Consider the following 24,635-nt stretch of genomic DNA (forward strand, 5'->3'; position numbering starts at 1 on the left):
ATTTATGTAATGTGTCATTTTGATTGCTCATAATGCCCGGTGTCACCACCAAGCTTTCGTTTAGAAGCGGCTGCCCGAGCGCGTGACGACCGAGAGAATCGCCTCCTTGGCCGCAAGCACAGAGTCCTCCGAACCCGTAATCGTGATCAGGTCGTTCTCCTTGCCAACAGTAATGTCGGTGCCAGTCTCGGCACGCAGGCGCGAGATGGTCGCGCCCTTCGAGCCAATGATGCGGGGGAAGGCAGCGCGGGGAAGGCCAGTGAGCAAGCCGACGTGCGACGCCGACTCGGCCTGCTTGACAGCCTTGTCGAGCACAGCCACAGCCTTGTCCAGGTCCTCCTCCTTGGCACGGACAACCCAGTTGAGCGTCTTGTCGTCGGCACCCTCGTAGTTGGCGCGGATCTCCCACTCGCCCTCGACAGGCGCCTCGTCCTCGGCGTCGAGGTCGATGCGCGCAGTCTTGGCAGCAAGGCTGTCGCCGTTGGCCGAGGGGACATGCACCGGCTTAGCGGGCGCGGGCGTGGGGATGGTCAGGAACGCGTTGGCAGAGCGGATCTGGCGGATGAGGTTGGGCTGCTCGGAAATAGCGTGGTAGTACTTGACGGGGATGGCAACCTCACGCTGGGCAAGGTCGGCGCCACCGCCACGAGCACCACGGTTCTGGGTGCCGCGCTCGGGCGACGCAACCTGGAGCAGCTCGGCAGCCTGGGCAACAGCCTCCTTGGTACCGACGACCTTGACAATGTCGCCAGCGTCGACACCCTCGAGCTCGTCCTGGTTGTCGACCTCGCCAATCTGGTTGTACTGGCGCGAGCCAGGGAAGTGAACAGCCGTGTTGGTCCTGCGCTGGAGGTCCTGGAGGGCCGAACCGCCACGGCCGATCTTGGAAGCGTGCTGGGCGGCGGGAACAGAAACACCAACGGTGACAGTCTTCTTGAGAACGTCGACCTGCTTCTCGAGCTCGGCCTGGATCTTCTTGACAACCTTGGCGTCACCACGGAGGACAACAGTGTCCGTGTTGGCGTCTCCCTGGCGAGGGAAGGTGACGAGGCCAGCCTGCTTGTGGCCCTCGGCAGGGCCACCCGAAGCCGCAATAAGGTCGCGGAGCTTCTGGCCACCCTGACCAATAAGGGTGCGGTGGTACTTGCGGTCAATGGTAAGGTTGACAGTGATCTCGTCACCAAGCTCCTCGACAACAGCCAGAATAGCAGCCTTGGCAGCGGTAATGGCCTTCTTGTCACCGCGCACAGTGATGGTCGTCTTGTCCTCCTTGCCAGACTTGTCAATGTCGATCTGGGCTCCAGTGTCGTCCTTGATACCGTTGATGGTGGCACCCTGCTTGCCGACAATCATGGCGACAGCCTTGGAAGGAACAGTGAAGGTGGCAGTCTGGCGCGACTCGGCCTCAAAGGCAGCAGCCTCGAGGAGCTCGGCCTTGGCAGCAGCGACGCCCTTCTTGCCACCACGGATGGTAACCTCGTCCGACTTGGCGTCCTTGGCATCCTTCGAGTCCTTGTCCTTGTTGTCACGGGGGAACGAGAGCTTGACGCCGTACTTCTCCTCGAGACGGATGGCGTACTTGCCACCCGAGCCGATGAGGGCAGGCTGGATCTCGCGCTTGATCTTGACAACCTCGGTCGTCTCGTCCTCGAGCTTCTCAATCTGGGCCTGGATACGGCGCTTGGCCTCCTCGACAGCCTCCTTGCGGCCGACAATCTTGCAGTGGGAAACGGGCTTCTTGGCCTTCTTGCCCTCGTCATCGTCGTCAAAGTTGACCTTGACGCCAAGAGTGTCACGGAGCTTGTTGATGGCAGAGCCCGACTGGCCGACAAGGTGAGCGACGTACTTCTTGTCAACGTCAAACTCGGCAGTGAAGCCGTTGATAATGTCGTCGTTCTTGGCGTCCTCGACAATCTGCTTGATCTGGGCGACGACGCGGTCGACATCACCCGAGGGGCCGCGGACAACAACAACGTCCTCGTTGGCGCCCGACTTGGCGTCCTTGCCGGCGCCGACGCGGATGTTGACGAGACCGTCCTCCCCGATAAGAGCGTTGAGAACCGAGCCACCCTGGCCGATAACAGCACGGTGCCACTTCTTCTCAACGTCAAGAGTCTCCGTCTTGACGTCGGCAGCCGACTTGGCAAGGCCGAGAAGAGCCTCGGCAGCCGCACCGACAACCTCCTTGAGCTTGGCGTCACGGCCCTTCTTGTCGCCAGGAAGAGCGTCCGTGCCCGAGTAGATGATGTGCACGTCCGACGAGTCCTCGTCGGCCGAAGGAAAGACGGTGGTGACCTTGTTGGCCGTCTCGAACTGGCCAATGCGGGCAGCCTTCTTGCCGATCAGGATGCTGTGGACAGCAGGGTCGATCTGGACGGTGGTGATAGCAGCGGGGGGAACAGCCTTGATAGCGTTGGCAACCTCGTCGCGGGCCTTGACGACAGCAGCCTGGTCCTCACCGACGGCCTCGATGACAACCTTGTCAGAAGTCGCGAGGACGTTGGCACGGGGAGCGTAGACCTGGACTCCGTGGTTGGCAGCAATGGCCTTGAGGCGGCCCGAACGCTGGAGGAAGCGGGCAACCTTCTTGGCGTGAGGCACAGGGTCGGACGAGCTGAGGCGCGAGACGGCAACAACGTCGACCGACTCGACGGCAACAGCGCTGGCCTTGGACATGGCGAGCTCGATAGCCTTGAGGAGACCAGCCTGGGGACCGCGCATGGTGACCTGCTCGTTCGAGTCATTGGCAGGAGGGAGGTCGATGATGCAGCCAGTCTGCTCGAGAATGTCGTCGGCAGCGTCGCCGATGAGGTAACGGTGCTGGCGCTTGGGGACAACGATGCCAAACTCCTTGAGGCTGACGACGAGGTCCTCGAACTGACGCTGGATCTCGGCCTGGATGAGCTTGATCTTCTCCTTGTTGCCCTTGAGCTTGATAGCAAGGTCGCGCTCCTTGGGGGCCTCATCGTCATCCTCCTCGTCGTTCTGGATGGCACGCCAGACCGAGGGAGGGGGCACGTGGATCGTAACCTCACCACCACCAAGGCCCTCCTCGAGCTTCTGGATGTTGGCACGGCGAGGGCCAGAAATGAAGGGGTAGTACTTGGAAGGAATGTTCTTAATCGAAGCCGAACCCTGCGAGATCTTGTGCGAAATCAGACCAAGCAGACGGTCACGGGCGTCGGCGGCAGCAGCCGACGTTCCCGAGATGGTGATGGTGACCTGGGGCTCCTCGGGACCCTCGTCCTCGTCGTCGCTGTCGGCACCGCCGTTGGCCTCGCGCGGGTTCCACTCCGGGAGCGAGTCGCGGCGGGGGATGTCAATCTTGGTGCTGGTCGCGTCGGTGATGGACTTGAGCGTAGCGCCCTTGGGACCGATAATAGTGCCGATAGTAGTGATAGGGACCTCGACCTCGAGCACGACGGGCTTGCTGAGGCCGCGCTCAATGAGCTGGCGGGCCAGCGCAAGACGCTTGGGGTCGGCGGCCTTGACGTGGAACTGCTTGAGGCCTGTGCTCATCTGGGTCGACGACTCGACGACGGCGCCAGTCTGCTCCTGGACCTTCCTCATGGCGTCCTGCGCAGCCTTGCCGGTAGCGAGCTCGGCGGCGGGGATCGAGAACGTCTCAGTGTACGGGTGGGAAGCCGAGGTGGCCTGGCCGGCGCGGCCGAGGCCGCCGGGCGCCCAGCCCTTCTTGGCGGCGCCAGCCTTGACAGTGGCAGGCTTGGCCGACCAGGCCGAGATGGCAGGCTTGGAGATGTTGACGGGAGCAGCAGCCGAGGCGCCGAGCGAGGGGAACGCATCCTCCGACGCGGCGTCAAAGCCAGCGGGCGGAGTCGACGTTGCCTTGGGAGCGACGACAGCGGGACGAGCCGGAGACGGCGCACCGCCGCCGAGCGTCGGGAATGGGTCCGGGGCACCCTCAAGCTGGTGACGCTGGGGTGGGTGTGAGCGGTGCTGGACTGGCCTGCTCCCCCTACCCCAGCACTCGACCTACCTTCTGAAGTTCAGCTGCGGAAAGAGCCATTGTAGATGCCGTGTGGGAGCGCGTTGTAACCGGTTTAACCAAAGACCAAAGACCGACGGGGACCGAGGAGCGTAGACTGTGTACGCAGGTACCTGTAGTGTTGTGTGATAGAGGGGGGCTGAATGTATTGCCTTGGAAAGAGAAAAAGGAGATGGGAGATGGATTGTCTGAGATGGTGGTAGGTGCCAGCGGGGCCAGGGGAGGGCAGTGGGCCAGCAGGCAGTGGGCGCGCAGCCACGCGCCGTCCACCACTCACCACTGGCTGGCTGGATCACTCCAGACTGCATCCGGCCAATTATTGGCCCCCACATCGTCCCCCACATTGCATTGGCAGTCACGTGGGCGACATTGCGTGCGATCACTTCAACACTGCGGCAATCACGCCCAACCAGTTGCAATGCACAGGGCACAAGGCGAATGACATGATCATGAGGTTGTGGACGCTACATAGCTCGTACAAAAGGTATGATGGTGGGGGTGGTGGTGGTGGTGGTAGTTGTAATACACAGTCTCTATTTCTAAGAAGGAGAGGAAAGAGTCATAATGCTAGATGTCTAATGGTCGTGTGCAAGCCTCTAATGCAGGACTGGAGGGCGCTGCTCTGTAGGTGACGCCTTTTCGTTGAACTCGACCGGCTTGATGTGAGCCTCATTGGGCGTCTTGTCGGTGTAGTCGACCGTGGTAGACGCGCCGTCATGGCTGTGTGGGGTGTGGAAGCGCTCCACTGGAGCACCTCCGTTAAGCTTTGGGTCCTCCTGGAATCCGACCTGGGACGCGTCGTCGCGGTAGTCGCCGCGTGACAGGCGGTGCTCGAGGTCGGCGCCGTCGACTGTACGCTCCGTGTTTCGTCGCCACAGCCAGCCGTAGCCAATGTTCCAGATCAAGCTCAGGAGAAGAATGACGGTGGGGATACCGACGAGGGCGATGCAGACAATGCCCACGATGGTACGGGGGATGGCCTTGAGCTTGATGCTTTCAAGGAAGCAAACCATGAGGCCGGCAAGGGCGAGGCGGAAGAAGCTCAGGATGGGAGAGAGCCAGTCACTCCCGCGCGTCTTGTGGGGTCGGCGGACGAGGAGCGCGATGAAGACGATGAACTCGGCGACGAGGCTTCCAATCACCTGTGCCCAACCGCTTCTCTGGCCAAAGCCGATAAAGGCCGCGCGCAGAACCGAAGCGAAGAGGATGGGGATGAACCAGAACAGGTGGTTCCTCTCGTTGTACTGGCGGTACAAGGCGGCGCCGATCGAGTGGAAGACGTGGAAGTCGGTGTACCTCTTGGAGACGCCCGACTCGGGGTTGCGTCGCTTCAAGATCTGCCACACAAAGGCGGCAATCAGAGGAACAAAGACGACGATGAGGCCGAGGACGGCGAAGAAGATGGAAAGTCCCGAGTCGCGCCTGCCGAGGATGAACTGGTAGAATGCAAAGATCGAGATTGGCAGGGCGAAGGCCAGAGCGAGACGGAGGAGGTTGGCCATGAGCTGGTCAAACCAGGAGCGCTGGAAGCGGTCGGACCAGCTGCGGCCCTTGCGGTTCGAAGTGCCGCACTTCAGGAAGAGTGTGAACAGGCCGAGCAGAGCGTGCACCACCAGTACCATGCCGAGGACGGCGAGGAAGAAGAAGAAGATGGTGTCGTACGCGTTGGCCTGGGGGATGCCGGCCGTGTTGACGTAGACTGGGATACCAGTCGTGAGGTCGTTGGACGCGTTCTGGCTAACAGTCGACGGGATCTGGATGCGCTTGACGTGCTTTTGGGCGTAGTCGGCCGAGTAGTCTGTGATAAAGGTCCTGAACTTTTCCGGCGTCGACACGGGGTCCGTGACGTTGACGGCGGTCAGAATGTTGTACGGGGACAGCTTGCGATTGATGTACTGCGAAGCGCTGTACGCCGTGTCGTCCATGTGTCCGCCCGTCTTGTTGCGCATTCTGCTGATGCTCCTCTGCATCGACTCGGAGAAGAACAAGCCGAGCGACCACCGGAAGTTTTGCACAAAGTTTGAATACGCCAGCGGATAGTTGAGGTGTAGCAGGCCGCTTGCCGCGGTCGACTGGTAGAGGAAGAGGATGTCGAACCATCGGTAGATGACGGGGGAAGGCGAATTGAGGAACAAGGAATGGACGAGCATTGCCAGGACGGCGACGAGCGTGAACATGCCTGTACCCCACATGACACCCTTGTACTTTGTGGACCAGCCGTTTGATAGTGTCGCTTGCAAGCATGCTGCCGTCTCGTTTGTGGCCTGGTTCCAGAGCTCGACGCGTGCATACGCCTCGAGGTTTGGCACGCTCCAGGCGATGCCGGGGACCTGTTCTTGGATGGATTCGGGGAGGGGATACGTGCCGTAGCCTGCGCATTCGAGTCAGCGTCACCGTTCGATGGGGATTGTGGAATGGTGGAGGTCATTCAGACCAGACACCGTCGCCAAGGCGTGGCGCGGCTGACCAAGGCGCCATCGCCTTCGCCGCCATCATCGCCTTCGGGCTACGTACCGGTAAAGTTGATCATGGGCAGTGGGCACAGGACGCCCGAGACGAGGTCACAGATGTTGATCGTCTCATTGAAAATGACCATGCCGTAGGCATTGAGGAAGAGGTTTGCCCGCACATTTAGGTTTGGCTCTACCGAGGCAAACGCAAAGGAGAAGGTGACCGAGTTGTTCTCCTTCCAGTAGGCAATGTCAAAGTCGTCGACCAGGACGGCTTTGGCCTCTGCGCAGTACGTTACACTGTTGGTGTAGAGCGATGTTCCGGGCTTTACAGACTCGGCCGAAGCTCCGAGTGCGAATGCAAAGGCCAGCGCGAGCCAGGCGGTGGCGGACCACCGCATCGTAGGGTAGGGGGAGGGCGGGGTGGTGTGAGGGAAGTGGGGGAAGGTCAAGTGTTGCGAGTCTACGAGTGGAGCGTTAGCATGAGTGAGCGTGGTCGTTGGGGGGAAAGAGAAGAGAGGAAGAGATAGATGGAGAAGAGGGAACAACAACTGACCGTGATGCGGTGTCGAGGTAGGTCGCTGCGATGGTGGCCCCCCTAGGGAAGTGTCTGCGCGCAAGGCAAGGGTGCTGGCGCAAAAGGTGCAAGTGACAATCCCTGGGCTGCTGCGTTCGGGTGCCCTCACTGTGGCTATTGTCGTCTCGTCGCTACCAATCTAGCGCCGTCTATTGTCGAGAAGTGCAACAATGCAAGGTGCGATGGGGCGACTTTAACAATGTTGGGGTGTGTGATGTGTGCAGTGGTGGTGGTCGCCGTTCTTTGTGCTTTGTCGGCCGTCGTCGTCGTGGTCGCCGTACGTATCAGACGAACAGAAGATCTTCAGGGTCGGGCAGTTGCTGGGCGGGCGGGCAGGCTGGGCAAGGCGGCTGCGGGTGGGGTGGTCGAGTGGAGCTTGGAGTACGCGAGGCACAGTAATTGACCGTTGTCTTTGAAAAAGTCACACGGCACAAAGAGAGCTCGACTGAACAATGCCGCCGGTAACGAGAACAGTCCAAGACAATGTAGGCCGAGCAAGATCGAGGTGTGCACGAGGAGGGGGAAAAGACGTCTTCAGCGCGGCTCCATGCCGTCGTAGTTTATGTATCCCAGCCCCAGCGCCAGCTACACTACCCCGCAGCCCTCGCATGCACCCTTTGCAGCATCATCATCGATCCCCCTCGCTCGCCACTGTCGCCGTCGCCGCTCGCTCGCCTCGCCCGTGCCGCGTGCCGCCCGCCGTCGTCGAGTAGCCGTAGCCACCAACTCCACCCAGTGACGTTTGTTCCTAATCCATTGCGCGGGCTACCTGAGCGCCTCTGCACCTTTCGGGTCACGGTCGGGCACGCTGGCGGGTCGGGGTCTGGGCCATCCATCGGCCTGATTGCACGCAGCGGCACACAGCAGCAGCACGACCCGCAGCGGCACACCCCGCGGCAACGGCTTACGTCCAGCAAGTGGGCATCCCCCACCCACTCGGCCGATGACGTGGATTGGGGCAAGCGTGCTTGGAGCCGCCGCTCTCTACCTGCACACGACCCACACTGCTGCCCGTGACGTTGCTCTTGGCGACTCACCGTGCAATGCCTCGTCTCCATTCATTACGGTACGCGTTGGAGACTGGCACCCATGCACCATGCAGCGCACGGGCGTTTCACCGTCCCAATGAGGTCAGAGTCGGGCTGAAGGCGACCCGTGCTCGGCTTGCACCACATGCCCATCGGCCGCGTGCCGAGCGTAGCCAGCCAGCACCATGCACAGCACACCCACCCGCTCGATCCAGATCTCGCTCCATCGCAGCACTGACCGCAGCTCCATCCTCTCCTCCCCCTACTGCCGAGCTGCGGCAGCCAAACGGTCGCAACACCGCTTGGCGGCGGCACAGTGTTCGGTTACGCACGGCTTGGCGTCGCCCCACGACCAGACACACTCGCCACCCTCGTCATCATCGCCGCGGGGCTGCCTGCCACCCCCCGGTGCATCACCGTGTCCTCCGGCCGCATCACCGTGTCCGCGACATTACACTCCCACGCCGTGGCCATAGACAGATTTATAGCCTACGCGTTTGTCCGTGCCGGGGACGCGGCGGGCGTACGCGTCGCATCTGCCACCGCAGTGTATAGTCATGTATTGTACCTGGGTACGCACCCCGCAATCTATCATACGATCTCTACATCGCAATCGTATACACTTTGGCTCGGTTCCCACTGGTTTAATCTATTCTCGCAGCGCGCCCAGTATGCGCCCACTGTGCACCCAGTACCAGGGAAGCACAGTCTACCATACGGCCGACTCGCCGACTATTGGTCCTTACGGTCCTTGTTCACAGAGAGCGTCTTGCTGATCTCAAGCATGCGCGGAGGCACCTGGATAGCAGCGAGCTGCGACACACCGACAAGGAGGATAGGAAGGAGCACGCCAAATGACAGCAGCAGGCCGACGATGACCGGCGTCGTCAGGAGCGTGACCTCGTCGCGGGGCGGCTTGGTGCCGTTGCCGGGGGCGGCGATGTCCTCGTCGGCGGTGGCGGTGTGTGAAGATGAGGGTGCCTCGGAGATGAAGGGCTTCTCCTCGTTCTGGCGCTTGCTCAGGTCACGCGTGCCCGTCACCACGACGAGGTGGCGCTTGGGCAGGTCCGAAGGAAGAGCAACTTCTGCATCTTGTCAGCAGGCACGTGGGCGACGACAAGATCTCGCCACTTACCACTGCCGTGCTCGGCGTTGAAGTAGACAAACACGCGCTCGCCGTTCGCTGGCCGCTTGTACTCGTCAATGAGCTCGGCGCCGCACTCGGCCGCCCACGTGGTGACAGCCTCGTCGAGGCCCTCGCGCGTTGGGCGGATAAGATAGGGGATGTGCAGGTCGGCGTGCGCCTGCGAGTAGGGGAGGCTGATCTTCTCAATGTGCGACTGGTGCAGCTGGTCTTGTAAGCATGGGTCTGGGTATAGGTCGTCGGCGCCGTCTGGCCTCTGCTGTATGCGGCGGTTCGAGTCCTATGCCGCATATACCTGACCATCTCACCCCCGCCGTCCTCGCTCTGCGCGCAGATGGCTCGCCCGGCCACCCACCTGCTGCGCGAGCGATACTCTGCCCGCCCACCCATTGCGTTGCACGAGCAAGACGTATCGCCACCACCCGCCCCTCCGCAGCGCCCCCGGCCTTCCCTCTGCGCCGACAACTCACCTCGTCCTGGTGAGCGACGACAATGGCGTCCCAGTCACAGCCGATCGACTTGAGGGTACCAAAGACGGAGTCGGCCGAGATGACGCCCGAGCTGACCTCGTTGGCAGCCTCTAGCAATGCGTCGTTACTGTTGGGCGCGTTAGCATGAGCGTGCGGGCGGTAGCGGTGACAACCCGTTGAACGCACGGTGTAGACGACCAAACAAAGAGGGGCGACGAGTCGCGGAAGGCGCGCGCCGAGGCGGCGAGGATGAGGGCCGAGGCAGCACCGACAGATGGCGAGAAGCGCATGGTCGGGGGTGTGGGTTGTAGTTGTCGGTGTGCTGGACGTTGTTCGTGTCGTCGATGGCCATGGGCTGGTAGCGAGCAGGTGGGTGTCATCGGTCAGGCCGGAGGTGGTGACTTGAAAGGCGCGCGGCGGCGTAGGCCTAGTTTTGGCGGGCCTATTATTGAAAAAGGCACGTCAATCATTTTAACCCAAGAAGGCATTCGATTGCGGGCCTAATTGACGGCGGCGAGGGGGCGTGGGCGGCGCCGCACGAGGGCCGCGGCGGCGCAAACACACCTGACCTGGGAAACGACACAGGGAAGGGGAAGAGAAGGGAAGGGGCCGGCCGACCAAAGGGCATGAGGAGAGGACTCAGGCTAAGAGGAAAGCAAGGCAAGCAGTCAGGCAGTCAGGCATGCAGGCAGGCCGTCAACACGACGAGTATCCACTCTGGCAAACAGCCGGTAGGTAGGTAGGCAAGCAGAGAGGGAAGGCCAAGCAGCCAGGCAACAGCCGTACAAGCGCGCACCACCCACCCAACCCACCCACCCCCACCCCACCACCGTCATCTTGCTTCCACTTCATTCTCCTTCCCTCGTCCTCCTCGTCCCTCTCGTCGCCAAGTTGCTCGTTCCCCCCCCCCACACAAACCGATCCATCCATCCATACATTCGCATCAACAAGCAACAACAAAGAGTGAGCCACCGCCCCGCCGCCCCGCACCTTCCCCCCCTCCACCGCCACGCGCGCCCATCACACACACCCGACAGAGTCCGTCGTCTCCAGTCGCGCGTGACGGCGGCTGTAAACTCCACACGCGTCTCAATCTTGTCAACAACATTTCTTTTCCTCTCCATCCTCCACTACGCGTCAACAAACGCGACATCACACCCCTTCCCCCATCTCTTAACCGTTGACTGACTCTACAGGTTGGTCTCGCTTGCAGCTGACATACACGGCACACCCAATACTGATGCTTGCAGCCAGTACCATGTCCGAGGACGCCGCTGTCCTGATCACAGAGGACGTGTCACTAGCCGCCGACAAGCCCAAGTCCAAGGCGGTCAAGGGCGGCAAGGCTGGCAAGAAGGCCCAGCCCGGGGCTGACGCGACGTTCACCTACGGCGAGATTGTCCTCGCGCGTCTCCGTGGATACCCAGCCTGGCGTGAGTGATGGCCGCGCGCGCCGCTCTCGAGAGACGGCGGCGTGATGAATGGCGGTGGGCTGTGCTGACACCTCGCAGCTGCGAGGGTGAGAAAACGCGCGACCTCGCGCGCACGCTGTGACGCCGTCTGACCCGCGCAGATCACCAACCCCGACGACCTCCCGGCCAACGTCCTCGCCCAGCGCCCAAAGAGCTCGCAGGTGTACTGCACTCAATTTTTCCCCGTCGGCGACTTGTGAGGCCATCCACCCAACGACGCGGCCCACACTCGTGCTGACACCCCTGCGCAGCTCCTGGCTTCCTCCCAAGGACGTTCAGTCTCTGCCAAAGCACCAGATCGAGGCCTTCCTCAACGAGACTCACCGCAAGGCGTCGGGTGCGCTCCGTGAAGCGTACAAGACGGCGCTGGACCCGACCGAGTGGGACGCCCAGCAGGCCGACAAGCGTCGCGCACTTGAAGAAGAAGTCGACGCCGACGACGATGTCGACGAGCTCGAGGAGGAGGGAGACGAGCCCAAGGGCAAGAGGAAGCGCGCTTCTGCTCCCGTGAAGAAGGACTCGAAGAAGGCCAAGACGGCGAAGAAGGTGGGTGAGGGCTAGCCTACAGGCGCTAACTGGTACAGGCCGCCGCTGAGGAGAAGCCCAAGGCCAAGGCCGAGAAGCCCAAGGCGCAGAAGAAGGAGAGCGGCTCGGAGCCCGCGCCTAATGCGGACGACTGTGAGTAGTGCGCGCTGAACCCCCGCTGATATCCAGCCGCATCCCCCCAATCTGTCAAGGTCCGGGACTGGCGACACAAGTTGCAGCGGGCGTTCCTCTCCAAGGACAAGCCGCTGCCCGCGGCGTCAGAGATGGACTCATGGGACGAGCTGTTCAAGACGATTGAGGAGGCTGCCGACATCACTGTGGCTGCCATCCTCTACTCGAAGATTGACAAGGGTGGGTGGATGCCATGCGGCGCATGCGGTGCTGACCCAGCAGTGATGAAGATGATTGCCGCCCTGGACGGCGTCGCCCGCAACGAGGAGCTCAAGATCACGGAGCGCGCAGACAAGCTGTACAATGACGTGGGTCTCCTATCCAGTTGCTCTCTAACGCACCAGTGGACCGCACTCCGGAAGACTGCCGAGTCTGGGGCCAAGCCCGAGACGAATGGCAACGGCTCGACCGAGGACAAGACTGCCGATGCGCAGGAGGCCTCTGCTCCTGCCGCCGCCGAGGCGCCCGAAGCCGCTGCGGCCGCACCCGAGGCTGCCGACGAGTCCAAGGCTGAGGCCTAGGTGCCGCACCGTGCGAGTGAGCCGCCCAACGCGTGGGGCTGGGCACATGGGTGTCCAGGCAATCAGTTGCACCCCGTCGCCTGGTGATGATATGCGTAGTAGACGCAGGAGAAGACGAGCTGTCATGCAACGCATCAACAGCGCCGTGTGGAGACGGCGACGGCGTGGTGACGGTGGCAGTGTCATGTCTGAACTGTATGATGCAATGCATAGGAGGCCGGAGAGAGGGGTGCAGGCCTAGTCCTTCTTTGGGGTGGTAGCGGCGTCGGCGGCCTTGCTCTCAGCAGCCTGCTCCGACGCCTTCTCGGCGGCCTGCTCGGCAGCAATCTCCGCGTCCTCGGCAGCAGCGTCCGCCGCAATCTCCGCGGCAATCTCAGCCTCCTGGGCGGCGGTGGGCTGTGTCTTCTGCGCCTTCTGCGCCTTCTTCGGCTTCCTCGCCTTCTTGGCCACTTGCCTCTGGAGCGTGTCCATGTCGACGCCCGTGACCGTGTCGGCGATGGCGGCGGACGCGGAGAGGACGTCAAAGTGGGGCTCGGCCGGGGGGAGGAGGGGACCGCCAGCGGCGATGAGGGCCAGGCGGCGCTCGTTGAGGACGTACTTGATGCGCGCCATCGACTTGCGGCACTGGGCGTGTCAGCGAGCGAGCGAAGCGAGCTGGCGGGGGAAGGCGGGCGTCGTCGCCACCATCCCCGACCACACCGACTCACCCTAAACCCTCGCTTGGTCAGGACCTCGCCGCCGTATCCCGGGGGAATGGCGGCGCGCCTGCGCTCCTCGCGCTGCGTGGCGAGCACGTTGCGCTCGCGCAGGAGCACGTACCACAGCGTGTGGAGGTCCTCGAACGACTTGAGGCGCAGCTCTGCGGCGGTCCACGAGCGGCCTGGGGGCTGGTTAGCGCTGCGTTGGGCCGGGGGAGGGACAGGGGAGGGGGCGTTGGAGGCCAGGCGTCGTCGGTCGCGCGAGCGGCGTTGCTCATCACGCCGCGATGCTGTACCAGCCGACGCCCCACGCCATCCTCGCTCTCACCCCCGCCCCGCCTCGCTCCGCTCGGCGGCACTCAGCGGCACTCACCAGACGCCAGCGACGCGGCCTCGTCGTCGAGCCGGTCGAGGCTGCCCATATCCGGAGGAAACTGGGCCTTGGGCGCGACCTTGCGCAGCGCGGCAGGCGGGACGTGGAAGAAGGCCCAGAGGGGGTGGGGCTTGGGCGTGGCCTGGTTGGCGGGCAGGCGGCTCTCGATGTCCTTGAGCTCGGCAAAGTAGCTCGCGGGCGGGGGGTAGCTGGGCGGCTCTGGGAAGCCCGAGGGCAGGCTCACGCGCGTGCTGCGCGGCGGGCGGGTCGGGATCGGCCGGCCTTTCGGCGTGAAGCGCGGTGCTGAGGCGCTCGCCTCGGGCGCTGGGCGCAGCGCGCTCGTCGCTAGGCTGCGGGCGAGGCGGGGGGCGGACATGGTGGGGGTGGGGTGGACACTGGTGTGTTGTGAGTAACTTGGCTTTTCGAGATCGAGATGGGCCACTGACATTGTCGGAGAAAATCGACTGTAAAGTGGGAAAAAAATGGGATTAGCGGGTGGGGCTAATGGCGAGCCGAGGGATTAGGAACCGTCTCCTAATGAGGCAGCCTTCACCTCCACCCACGTTGTCCACCTGCTTCGGCGTCACCACCATGTCCCTCCTCGCCGGCACGGTGCAGGTAAGCCCGCGGCCGCACGCGCGCTGACGGCAGCCGCCGCTGCTCACTTTGCTGAGCACGGGGTCGACGCCGGCGCTCTCGCCGGTGTGGCACGCGCACGTCGGGCGCGGCCCTCACAGCCTGATCGAGGTGGTCGACGACGCGGTGTACCCGCGCGAGACGGGCAACAGCAGCACGCACGTGCCCAAGCACACGCAGCGCGGCAGCGTCGCCGGGCACGTCGCGCACCTCCAGAGCCCGCGCATCGGGGACACGTACCTGCAGGCCGGGGGCAGCTCCAGCAGCAAGGAGGCGCGGCCACTCGGCGTCGAGCTCGCCTGGCTCGGGCTCCAGATCAAGCCGCTCGGCGCTCGGGGCCTTAGCGTCGAGGTCGGCGTCGTGGACGCGCGCGGGAGGGAGGGCGCGATCCGCCTCTCGTCGTGGCTTGTGCGTTGTGTTGGGGTCCCGCTGACTGAAGGAACACCCGGCGCTCCGCGCATCGGCGACCCCGCCGCTGCTGCACCTCCCCCTCGCGCTGCCGGACGACGCGGCGCGCCTCACGGACTGGGCAGAGGTGTGCGTCCACCTCGCGCCGCTGCTCGCCCTGTTCCGCACCCTGCCTAGTGGAGCCGGCGACGACGAGCGCGAGGCAAAGAAGCCGCGCCTCGCGAGCGCCGCGTTCGCCGCGCTCCCCGAGGGCCGGCTCGCCAGCGTGTCCTATGTCCGCGTGTACGCCAACTGCCGCGTGCGCCGCGTGTGGTTTGCGCGCGATGGCCGGCGCACGCTTGACGCCGTCGCCGGTGACGAGTGGGCCCTCGTGGCGGCGGCGTAGATTGTACTGTTGTATGCCACAAGCCACACCATCCCGGTCGCAGGTCGCAGCAAGAAATGCATAGTACAGCGCCGCGCCGACACTAACGCCCCTCGCCCAGCCGCCCCAGCTTCTCCTTGGCCGCCTCCTCGAGCCCGACCCAGTACTTGAGCTCGACGGCGAGGGCCTTGGTGGCGTCGCGGTCGACGGGGGTGCGAGAGAAGGACTCTGTGAGGCGCTGCACCAGGTCGACGACCTTGGCTGGGTAGGTCAGCGTGGCCGCACGCAGCATGGGTAAGACGTGTGCCAGCGGCGAAGCAGCGGCCGATAGCTACCCAGCCCACCTCAGGCCGGCTGACGCCGGCCCCTCCACCCACTCACCATGGTTCGAGTCGCGCATCTCCTCGACCTCGCTCGCCTCCTCTGCCTCCTCGAGCGTCTCGCGCGCCTCCAAGATCTCCATGAGGAGGTCGTGGTCCGTCACCGCGTCCGTCTCCTGCGTGCCCTTTCCTAGGACCTTAAGCTGGGGGGTCAGCGCCGCCTCTCCCCAAACCCACGATATACTCTGCCCGGCGCAGCGGGCTCGCGAGGGTCTCATACGCCTTATTCACGCGCCCCGACAGATCCGCGGCCAGGTCGACGTCGCCGCCCGCCGCGCCGTGCTTGTCGGGGTGGAGGTCGCGCTGGCGCCGGAGCATGCGGTTGCGCAGGTCGCGCGCGTCGAGTGCGTACCCGTGCGCCGGGAGCCGGTCGAGCTCGCCCACGAGGTCGAAGCCTGCGCTGGAGGGGAGGGGCGTCGAGACGTCGAGGAGCGAGTGCAGCGAGAGCCCGGGGGGGACGGGCACGAGCGCGCCGCACTTGGGGCAGGGGGACGCCGGGAGCGGGATCGGCGCGGCGCACTTGGGACAGGGGCGCGTCGGCGCCGAGGGGGAGGAGTAGTCCCGGCGGTGGGGCGTGGGGAGGCGGAGGGGGGAGGCCCGGACGGCGGTGACGGCGGTAGCGAGCCCCCGCTGGATGGGGACGGCGGTGGGGAGGCCCGCCGATGCCAGGCGCGATCGCACTCCCCGCACACCCCGTACTGCTCTCGTCGCGTTTGTGGCCATTGTACTCGGCGTTGAGTGGAGATGGGGACGGACGACGGAGGCGGGATGCGATGGGCGTCATGTCAGCTGGGAGTGACCCGCAGCGACAACCTCCACCCCGCCCTTAGCCTTCGGCCCCTCGGCCGATTCGACGCCATTCCATCCGGCTGACCGACTTTTTTGCCGCCCCGCCGACAACGCCGCCGCCATCAAGCACCAACGGGAATGCATGCAGAGAAGTGTATATGAGCGACGGGCGGGGTACAAGTGGCAGCAGTGTACAAGCGCCGGCTGGCGTGTGCTGGAGGGACGCCGAAGTGAGTGGGGCGGGTCCGGGGATCCGGCGTGGGGGCGCGCTTAGGCGACGGCGGGTGCGGGGGCAGCCTGCTCGGGCACTGGGGGTGAGCTGGAGTTCTTGGAGGGGAGGCGACTCACACTGCATCGCGGGGACGGGCTGCGCGAACACGCGGCTCATGAGGACACCGACGCCTGGGGTCAGCTAACAGTCGGGGACGGTGTAGCTCACCCTCGAAGACACCGAGAAGGATACCACAGCCAATGGCACCACCGAGCGCTGCCCTGGGACCGGCTGGGAAAGTTAGCGACTGTACGCTGCACATCTGTGCCGGCGCGGCGGCACAGCGGCTCGCGCCACGGAGCTCGCGCCACGGAGCGGCGGGGCGCCGCTCATGCACCATCCACCCTCCACTCCGCGTCGTCCGCCCACACCAGCACACCTCGACTCACCACGGAAGGCAAGAGTACCACCAGTCATGAAACCCGAGATGATGGCGTTCCACGGGTCCTCCTTCTGCCTGTATCCCTTGACGGCACAGTCAAACGTCGAGAAGAGACCACCCCAGATACCAAAGTTGCCGCCGAGGACGGGGGCGCGGGCCTTGATGGCCGACAGGGAGCCGACGAGGCGCTCGCCCTGGGGGTAGTCAGCACTGCGGGGCTGGGGGACGAGGCCTGCTGGCGCCGGCGCCGGCGTGCACCGCGCCCGCCACCACCACGCACCTTGGGGCTATTCCGTGCACCCTTGATACCGTGCCAGATACCACCGCCGATAGCGCCCATGGCGAACGCACCGCCAAAGTCGTTGAGGATGACGTAGGGGCTGGGGGTGGGGTCAGTGCTTGCGCGCGCGGCGCCGGCGCTCGACGCACCATGGGTCGCGGGTGTGGTCGGCGTGCGACATTTTGAGGGATGAACGTGGGGGGGTGGGGGGGCGACTAGGGGATGGGTATGGGCGTGGTCGTGGTCGTGGTCGGGTGGTTACGCCGTGCTCGTCGTGTGCTTCTGAGCGATCGTGGTGGTAGTAGTGCCGTTGATTGAGCAAGATGCAGCAAGTGTTTTGTCGATGCTCGTCGCTGCGGCAAACGACTCGCGGACCGGCGCGAAAAGTCGAGCACCCAGCTCGGAGCATGCTGGGCGGCGGCTAAAGTGGGCGGGGCGAATACACCAGGCCGTCATGTTGAGATTTCGTCGAGCATGCGAGCACCAACAACTTGAACAACTCGGCCTGCAACAGCTCGACTTTCGTCGTTATACCCCAAAACCAGCCATGGACGAGCGCTCCAACATCATCTTCGAGGACCGGTTCACGGTGACGGTGGGTGCTGCGCCGCTGAGCGGCAGCTAACGCCCAGGACGTGGACAAGGACGGCAAGAAGTTTGACCGTGTCTCGCGCATCGTCGCGGCCAGCCGCGAGCTCGGCATGCACCTGACGCTCGACGTCGCGTCCGAGCTGTACCCCCTGGCCGAGGGCGAGGCGTTTGCGCTCGCCGTCGTCCGCAGCCTCACGCCCGAGAAGGACGCGGCCGAGGCCGCAGAGGGCATGGACGACGACGACGGCGCGACGCGCAAGGTCCGCCGCGAGCTCTGGCGCGCAGAGGACCAGGGCCTCGCAAACGAGTACGACTATGTCATGCACGGCAAGATCTACAAGTTTGACGACTCGCAAAAGGGCGACAACATGACGACCGCCTACTTCTCGTACGGCGGCCTCCTCATGGCCCTCCGCGGGTCCTACCGCCATCTCGCGAATGTGGTTGTCGGCGAGAACGTCTACCTCCTCATGCGCAAGTAGAGTGCCGCGCGGGGGTGTGTAGGATTATCATTCATGCATGTACAGTAGACAACCAGGGGCGTGGCCGAGTGTGAGCGAGCCTGCGCTGGGTCGGGCGGCGAAAGGCAGCCGGGGGGGCGATAGCGAGAGCAGAGGAGCCGAGACTTGCTTGCTGACCCAGCACCGACATCCACATTGACCACAGCCGGGCCATGTGCAGCGCAAGAATTCAACGCAAGTCGCATCACAGCACGGCACTACAGAAGATAACAACGTCGCTCTCGAACCACGCCACTGCCGCCACTCTAGTAAGGGATACCGTTCTGCAGCTTCTGGAAACCGTCGTAGAGGTCGCTGCGCATGTTCTGGTGCGCATTGTGGATAACACCGAGCATAAAGTCTGCCGCGGCCTTCTCGTTGAGGTGCAGCGCGAAGCGCTCGCGCAGGCGGTGGATCGTGCCCTCGCCCTTGAAACTCGGGAGCCCGGTGCCGAGCATGAGGTTGACCGCGTCGACAAGCTGGTCGGCATGCGGGCGGATGGCGAGGAACGCCTTGACCGTCAGGTCGACGAACATCTTGTACCCCTGCGAGTCGGCGCCACCCATGAGCGCCACCATCTCGCGGTTGAGCTTGAAGCTGCCCGCCTCAAACTTGATGCCTCCGGGTCCAATGTCGAAGAGGAAACCAAAGTCAATGTGGACAATGTGGCCCTCGGCATCGATCATGATGTTACCGTTGTGGCGGTCCTTGATCTGCAGGATGTAGCAGGCGACAGAGTACGCCGCCATCGACTGCACAAAGTTGAGGCGCGCCTTCTGGAACGCGACCGTGTCGACACCGCCGTACTTGTCGACAAAGTACTCGACCAGGTCGTTGATCTGCGCACGGCCCATCTCGTCACGCGACGTGGCGTTGGGGACGACATCGATGACACCACAGCCAGGAGCAGTGGCCGTGACACGGTACGGGAAGAGGTAGAGCGTGAGGCCGAGCTGGGTAAAGACGTTCTTGAACATGGCAATGAGCTGCAGAGCAAGCACATCCTGGCGACAGTCGTCGCCGACCTTGAAGATGGCCGACTGCCAGACATCATACGAGCGCTTGGCGACCTCATCCGTCTCCGCCTCAATGTCGAGGTCGGCCGAGTCGAGGTCAATCTTCTCCTTCTGGACCTTGAACGTGGCCATGAACGGCGCCTTGGCGTGACTCTGCAGAGGGCGACCCGACTTGCGGTCCAGGTCAATGACCACACCGTCGGGGTTCGACGGCAGGTACACGCCGACCTCGAGCTTGATCTTGGCCATCTCCTCGTCAATCTTGGCCTTCTTCTCCGGCTTGGTCTTCTTGATGTACGGCTTGAGCTTGCCCGAGATGGACGTGACCTCGCCGAAGAAGCCAAACTCGCGCTCGTAGAACTCTTTGGCGGGGCCGGACAGCGACGCGACAATGTTGTCCACCATGCGATCGAGCACCGGCTTGAGACTGTCGGGCTCCTCGCCGTTGTCATCCTTGTACGTGTTGGCCTTCATGTTCCAGATGATCTGGTGGCAGAACAGCTGCGAGATCTTGGACGTCTCGAAGATGAAGCTCTCAACGTAGCCAAGCGCGTCGGTACGCAGCGCCTGGACGACCTGGGGAACGAAGAAGAAGGTGAGGTCGACTGGGTGCTGCTCCAGTACACGCATGGCGTACTGAAGCAAGATCGGGTGGTTACCGTAGCGCGGCTGGAAATAGTTGAGGGCTTCCACAGGGGGCACAGGGTCCCACACAAGCACCCACTGCAAGAGGCTTCTCGAGGTAGTCTCAAGCTTGTCGCCGAGGAGGAAGTTGAGAGCCTCTGGCACTCCCAGGACACGTCTGGGGTTGGAGCGAACAAGGCGGGTGATCTCAGAGTGCACCTGCACCTGCTTGAAGCGCTCGCCCATCTGGACAGCGACAGCGGGGTTGAGCTTCCATGCCTTGCGGACAAGGTGGCCCCACTCCTCGGCGCCAATCGCACCTTCCACCACAGTGGACGGTGCAAGCGCGCGGTTGCGGTCGTTGGCCGGGTTGCTCCACACCGCCAGGCGGTTGATCTCGTTCTCGACGAGAAGCTGGAGGAGACGGACGCGCTCCTTATGCTGTGCAATGTAGTCCTGGAGCGAGGTAGTGCCTGGCATGTCAGCTGGTTGGGGGACACGAGGTCGGTTCAGCTTACCTGGGACAAGCCACGCCGGGGCACGGTCAGGCAGGGACGTCGTCGCATGGTCCGCTCGAATCTGGTCCTCCTGGATCGCGGTCGCAAAGTCCTGCAGAAGCTTGATCTCGGCACCGACCTGGATGCGGTTGCTACCAAACGACCACTGCGGCCTGACAGCAAACCAGCCGAACGCCGCATTGTACAGGGCGTCGCGGAAGCGGAGCTCGAGAAGAGTCTCGACTCTGGTGCTGGCCAGGACCTGGAAGCCAAAGAGCAGAAGCGAGAAGCGCACCTCACGGGCCAAAGGGTGTGTGCTCATGTGGCGGAAAGAGTCCAGCGAGCGCAGCATGAGACGCGCAATCGACACCATGATGCCCGGGGCACGGTACTTGACCGCCTGGAACTGGCTCGAGAGGATCTGGATGAGGAGAAGATGCGGCTTGAGCAGGCGCCTGGCCTTGGCCAGCTCGGCGTCCATGACCTTCTTGTCACTGGGGGCGTACTCGAGAGGCTGAACGAACGGATCGTGGTAGTTCATGCGGGTGCTGAACATGCCCTTGCCGAGCTTGACCGTGGTCAACCAGCCGTTCGAGATCTCGCCGAGCAGCGCAACTTCAGCGTCTGGGCGCTGGCGCACAAGCCACGTCCACGCATCAACGCCAGCAGCGATGGACAGCGGAGTGAAGGTAGCCATGGGCAGTGCGACGAGGAAGTGAAGGATATCGGCGTCGAGTTGAGTCGAGGCGATAAGCACGTTGACGGCGCGGTAGAGTAGACGGCGGATTTCAGTGGCCCGGAGGGCTTCCTTGGTCGGCACCTTGGCCACAGCGTCGGCCATCTGCTGCTTGAACGCCTGGCGGACCTCGTACGTCGACTCGGCCGGGGCACCCTTCTGCATCTGGCCAAGGCCCTCCTGGAGCACGTGGCGAGCGCCTGAGAGTTCACCCTCATAGTAGTTCTTGGACGCGAACACGCTCGAAAGGAGGTTCGAGTAGTCGGAACTCCAGCCGCCAATCTGGGGCATGATCGACTCCTGGCGGTCGAGACGGGACACGGCCTTGGCAAAGTGCAGAGCGACGCCGGCACCGAGCTCGACGCTGTCCAACAGCAGGACATCACGCGACTCCTTGAGGTACGACTGCAGAGTGCTCTGCACCTCGATCGGTGCCCTGGAGATGGCCATGGTGAACCATCTGTGAGAGACGGAGTGGAGGGACGTGGTGATCTCGTTACGGGCCGCGTAGTCGTCGGTGAGCTCGAGTGTGAGCTTGATCTTGTCCGACTTGAAGTGGTGGGTAGGAGAGTACTCGTCGGTGAACTGCATCTCACAGCTGCGGCGGAGGAGGGTCAACATCTCGAGGAGCGTGAAGACAATCTTGCGGTCGCACATCAAGGCCGAGAAGGTCTCGATGATGGAGCGAGCGTAGCTGAGAGCCATTTCGCGGACCTTCTTCATGCGGTGGGTAGACAGCACGAGGATCTTGCACACCTGGTCACTGATGTTGGGGGGGAGGTTGTGAACGACAACATCCTTGCTGAGCGCCTTGAGGAAGACCTGAGTCTGCTTGTTCGCGATGCCAGAAAGGCAGCCGACGATAGGCGGGCTCTTGTTGATCGACTCGTTGCAGAAGTAGCTGAGCATGACCGATGGCTGGTTACGCAGCGTGCGTGTCTGCTCGAGATCGTGGATGGCGATGAGCAACGTGAGCTGCGGCGTCGACATGTTGCGAATATCAGACGTGTACTTGGTGGAGGGAATCAGCTCCTGGAGCGTGACCCGCATCTTGTGGTGGATAGACGAGGCGAAGTCCTTGCGCAGCACCGTGTTGTACTCGAGGTCGCTGCCCACAAAGTCGGTCGCGGTCTCAAGGACGAGCGGCGGCGTCTTGACGGCAATGGTAGCGAGTGCGTCATGCTCGTGGTCAGACAGCTGCGAGCGGTTGACGCTGCCACTGAGGCCGAAGACTGCACACAGAATCCACAGGTTGCGGAACTGGGACACACACTCGGGCGTAGGGCTGATGCCAGGGTGGTAGTCCTTGTGCGCGAGGACCTCAGCAATGGGCAGCAGGAGGGCCGACAGCGAAGCCTTCATGTCGGCCGCACGGCGCTCGTTGTCTGGGCGCATGGCGCTCAACTTCTTCTCCTTCTCGCGGTTGTTGCTCTCCTTGGTGGCAGCCATGTGGGCCGCCTGGGTGTCGACACCACGGTCGGCGAAGAGGCTGAGGAGCTCGGAGAGGTAGCCGTCGAGGGTGCTAACGCGGGAGCCGAGGCCCTTGGCCAGTAGGGTCTGCGCCGAGAGGACAGCGTTGGACGACATGCGCGGGTCTTCTGGGTGCGACGAACGGGAAATCTGCGAGAACGCGCGGTAGACCTCGACAAGGTCCTCGTCCGTGGCGGAGAGGGCGAGAGGGACGAGGTTGGTAACGATGGCCGACTCGGTGGCAATGTCCACGCCACGGAGACGCTGCAGCAACATCGAGATGCTGAGGTGGATAATGTCGTCTCTGCCCGTGTCGAGGGCAAGGCGCGACACGATTTCAACAGCCGTCGTGCTGATCAACTGGCGCTGCTGTTCAGAGCGCTTGGCAGACGTGTGCGACTTTAGCTCTGGGATGCCGAGCGTCGCCTGGTTGAGCGGGAGCGAGCGGACCGACATGGCTCCAGGGCCGACAGTCGTTCCGTGGCTGAGCACACCGAGGAGCGAGTACAACGTCGACGAGACCAAGTCGTCGTTTGCCGACATTTCAATACACATGGCCAGACAAGTCGACGCGGCCGTGATCGTCGGCGAGAGCTCCATGCCAGACGACGTGACCTCGCTCTCGAGGGCAGGAAGCGGGCTCATAAGCAGGCGGCGAAGGTGGTGGGTCAAGGAAGCGCCGAGCTCCGGGTAGTTGCGGACGACGATCGCGAGACAGATGAACGATGCCTGGAGCACTCTGGCGTCCGAGACGGTCGAGTTCTCAGACAGGAGATGCTTGAGCCTGGCGAGCTGGCCCTCATTGGCAGTGCCGTTGTGCAGGCTGACAAGGTTGAGCATGTGCAGCACCGCGACGGTGAGGTAAACCTCGTCCTCGGCCTGGCCGTCGTTGACCGTGAGCCGGCTGTAGCGGTTGCGGATACCCGAGGTGGGCGAGGTGTCACCCTCGTTATCGTTGAGGTCCGCCCACCAACGAAGAGCCAGACGACCAGCTTCCTCGAGAGCAGGCTTGCCCTCCGGGTCCGCTTCGAGGAAGCTCTGCTCGACAGGCTCGGCGAGGAGCGCCTTGGTCTGGTTCTTCCACACCGACGACGACTGGCTGTCGAGCGAGGCGGGCTGGTGCTCGTTGACAAACACCGACTGGGTGATCTCCGGGGTCGGGGTAAGCACGCGCGCGAGCAAGATGTTGCAAATCTCTGACACGAGCAGCGCGACGCCCGCCGGGGTTGTGGGGTGCGGGGCCGTGTTGAAGGCAGGCGCCAGCGGGGGCGCGGGGGAGGATGCCGACGCCTCGCGGACGGCTTTGGCGAGGTTGTCCGGCGTGCCGATCGTAGTCACGGCCGTGAGGATGCGCGCGACGACCGACGCCGGCAGCGCAGGCAGGGGCACGTGGGAGAGCACGGCGTGGATCGTGGCGAGGACAACGCCCGAGAAGGTGAGCGCGCGGCCCATGAAGCGCTGGATCGATTCGAGGAGGTTGGCGATCACGGCGCCAGCTTCAGCGGCGAGCTCGGTGCGGCTCCAGCCGACCCAGAGCGTAGCCTTGAGGAGCGCCTCGAGGAGCACGGCGTGCTGCGTCGACGAGGAGGCAACGTCGCTGTTCGCGGTCGACGAGCTGGGGTCATCGCGCCGGGGCACGGCGTTGGCGATCACGCCCGAGAGGAGCTCGCGGATGCGCGGGAGCGCGTGGTCGAGGTAGGGCGACGAGGTGTCGAGCGAGGTGACATAGTGGGCGTACGAGATGGCGTGGTTGAGCTCGTACTCGTCCTGTGGAGAGGGTCAGTGGCGCCCAGCGGCTGGCGGCCAGACGCACCCAGGTGTCATCTCCATCGTCCTCGTCGTCAGACGTGTTACCGTTGTGGTTGGCGTGGCTCCTGTCGATGGGAAGGCCCGCGGTTAGGACGCTGATATCGGCTCCGTCCTCGACCCCGCCGTTCTTGGCGAGGTTGGACGCGAGCGAGCTCAGGATCTCGAGGTGGAGGGGCTGGTCGAGGCTGGAGGGGTTAGCACTGGACACAGGCGAGCAGGATGCGGGCACTCACCAGTCCATGGTGTCTGGACGCAGCCGCGTGGAGTGAGAGAGAGAGGGAGAGAGCAAAGGCGATGTCGTGTTTGACCACCCACGCACCTTGATGTCGTCGTCGTCGCCGTCGGTCGGCCATGATCGCATTCAGCCCAGCTGCGCCAGGCACCACAGCCCGAATAGACACAAGTCACCGACGGAATCAAATCGCC

General features: G+C 63.6%; 10 protein-coding genes across 10 annotated transcripts; 3 read left to right on the forward strand and 7 right to left on the reverse strand.

Moving 5' to 3' along the window:
* Positions 1–60: 60 nt before the first annotated feature.
* On the reverse strand, positions 61–4,027 carry Q8F55_000522 (uncharacterized protein; the record flags this gene model as incomplete). Its single annotated transcript, XM_069349174.1, has 2 exons — positions 61–3,936; positions 3,998–4,027. The coding sequence occupies 2 exons, from the start codon at positions 4,025–4,027 to the stop codon at positions 61–63; spliced, it is 3,906 nt and encodes a 1,301-aa protein (XP_069212718.1).
* A 575-nt stretch (positions 4,028–4,602) lies between these two features.
* On the reverse strand, positions 4,603–6,857 carry Q8F55_000523 (uncharacterized protein; the record flags this gene model as incomplete). The annotated part of the gene is made up of 2 exons (XM_069349175.1): positions 4,603–6,377; positions 6,521–6,857. 2 exons carry the CDS (start codon positions 6,855–6,857, stop codon positions 4,603–4,605), a joined length of 2,112 nt encoding a protein of 703 aa, XP_069212719.1.
* Positions 6,858–8,793: 1,936 nt separating this feature from the next.
* Positions 8,794–9,965, reverse strand: Q8F55_000524 (uncharacterized protein; the record flags this gene model as incomplete). The annotated part of the gene is made up of 4 exons (XM_069349176.1): positions 8,794–9,146; positions 9,197–9,410; positions 9,676–9,802; positions 9,862–9,965. The coding sequence occupies 4 exons, from the start codon at positions 9,963–9,965 to the stop codon at positions 8,794–8,796; spliced, it is 798 nt and encodes a 265-aa protein (XP_069212720.1).
* A 968-nt stretch (positions 9,966–10,933) lies between these two features.
* Positions 10,934–12,385, forward strand: Q8F55_000525 (uncharacterized protein; the record flags this gene model as incomplete). Its single annotated transcript, XM_069349177.1, has 8 exons — positions 10,934–11,108; positions 11,187–11,194; positions 11,249–11,343; positions 11,399–11,693; positions 11,732–11,825; positions 11,862–12,044; positions 12,087–12,172; positions 12,209–12,385. 8 exons carry the CDS (start codon positions 10,934–10,936, stop codon positions 12,383–12,385), a joined length of 1,113 nt encoding a protein of 370 aa, XP_069212721.1.
* A 237-nt stretch (positions 12,386–12,622) lies between these two features.
* Positions 12,623–13,832, reverse strand: MRPL4 (mitochondrial 54S ribosomal protein uL29m; the record flags this gene model as incomplete). The annotated part of the gene is made up of 3 exons (XM_069349178.1): positions 12,623–13,009; positions 13,093–13,265; positions 13,457–13,832. The coding sequence occupies 3 exons, from the start codon at positions 13,830–13,832 to the stop codon at positions 12,623–12,625; spliced, it is 936 nt and encodes a 311-aa protein (XP_069212722.1).
* Positions 13,833–14,047: 215 nt separating this feature from the next.
* Positions 14,048–14,885, forward strand: Q8F55_000527 (uncharacterized protein; the record flags this gene model as incomplete). Its single annotated transcript, XM_069349179.1, has 3 exons — positions 14,048–14,074; positions 14,108–14,500; positions 14,532–14,885. 3 exons carry the CDS (start codon positions 14,048–14,050, stop codon positions 14,883–14,885), a joined length of 774 nt encoding a protein of 257 aa, XP_069212723.1.
* Positions 14,886–14,967: 82 nt separating this feature from the next.
* Positions 14,968–15,967, reverse strand: JAC1 (molecular chaperone; the record flags this gene model as incomplete). The annotated part of the gene is made up of 3 exons (XM_069349180.1): positions 14,968–15,125; positions 15,246–15,387; positions 15,422–15,967. The coding sequence occupies 3 exons, from the start codon at positions 15,965–15,967 to the stop codon at positions 14,968–14,970; spliced, it is 846 nt and encodes a 281-aa protein (XP_069212724.1).
* Positions 15,968–16,303: 336 nt separating this feature from the next.
* On the reverse strand, positions 16,304–17,147 carry TIM17 (translocase of the inner membrane; the record flags this gene model as incomplete). The annotated part of the gene is made up of 6 exons (XM_069349181.1): positions 16,304–16,341; positions 16,382–16,435; positions 16,473–16,535; positions 16,694–16,880; positions 16,967–17,066; positions 17,116–17,147. The coding sequence occupies 6 exons, from the start codon at positions 17,145–17,147 to the stop codon at positions 16,304–16,306; spliced, it is 474 nt and encodes a 157-aa protein (XP_069212725.1).
* Positions 17,148–17,513: 366 nt separating this feature from the next.
* Positions 17,514–18,039, forward strand: RPB8 (DNA-directed RNA polymerases I, II, and III subunit RPABC3; the record flags this gene model as incomplete). The annotated part of the gene is made up of 2 exons (XM_069349182.1): positions 17,514–17,561; positions 17,599–18,039. 2 exons carry the CDS (start codon positions 17,514–17,516, stop codon positions 18,037–18,039), a joined length of 489 nt encoding a protein of 162 aa, XP_069212726.1.
* A 284-nt stretch (positions 18,040–18,323) lies between these two features.
* Positions 18,324–24,450, reverse strand: STT4 (Phosphatidylinositol 4-kinase stt4; the record flags this gene model as incomplete). Its single annotated transcript, XM_069349183.1, has 4 exons — positions 18,324–20,170; positions 20,216–24,167; positions 24,214–24,394; positions 24,443–24,450. The coding sequence occupies 4 exons, from the start codon at positions 24,448–24,450 to the stop codon at positions 18,324–18,326; spliced, it is 5,988 nt and encodes a 1,995-aa protein (XP_069212727.1).
* Positions 24,451–24,635: the final 185 nt, after the last annotated feature.

The sequence above is a fragment of the Vanrija albida genome, assembly GCF_041260175.1.
Source record: "Vanrija albida strain AlHP1 chromosome Unknown contig_1, whole genome shotgun sequence".
In the NCBI taxonomy this organism is placed as follows: Eukaryota; Fungi; Basidiomycota; class Tremellomycetes; order Trichosporonales; family Trichosporonaceae; genus Vanrija; species Vanrija albida.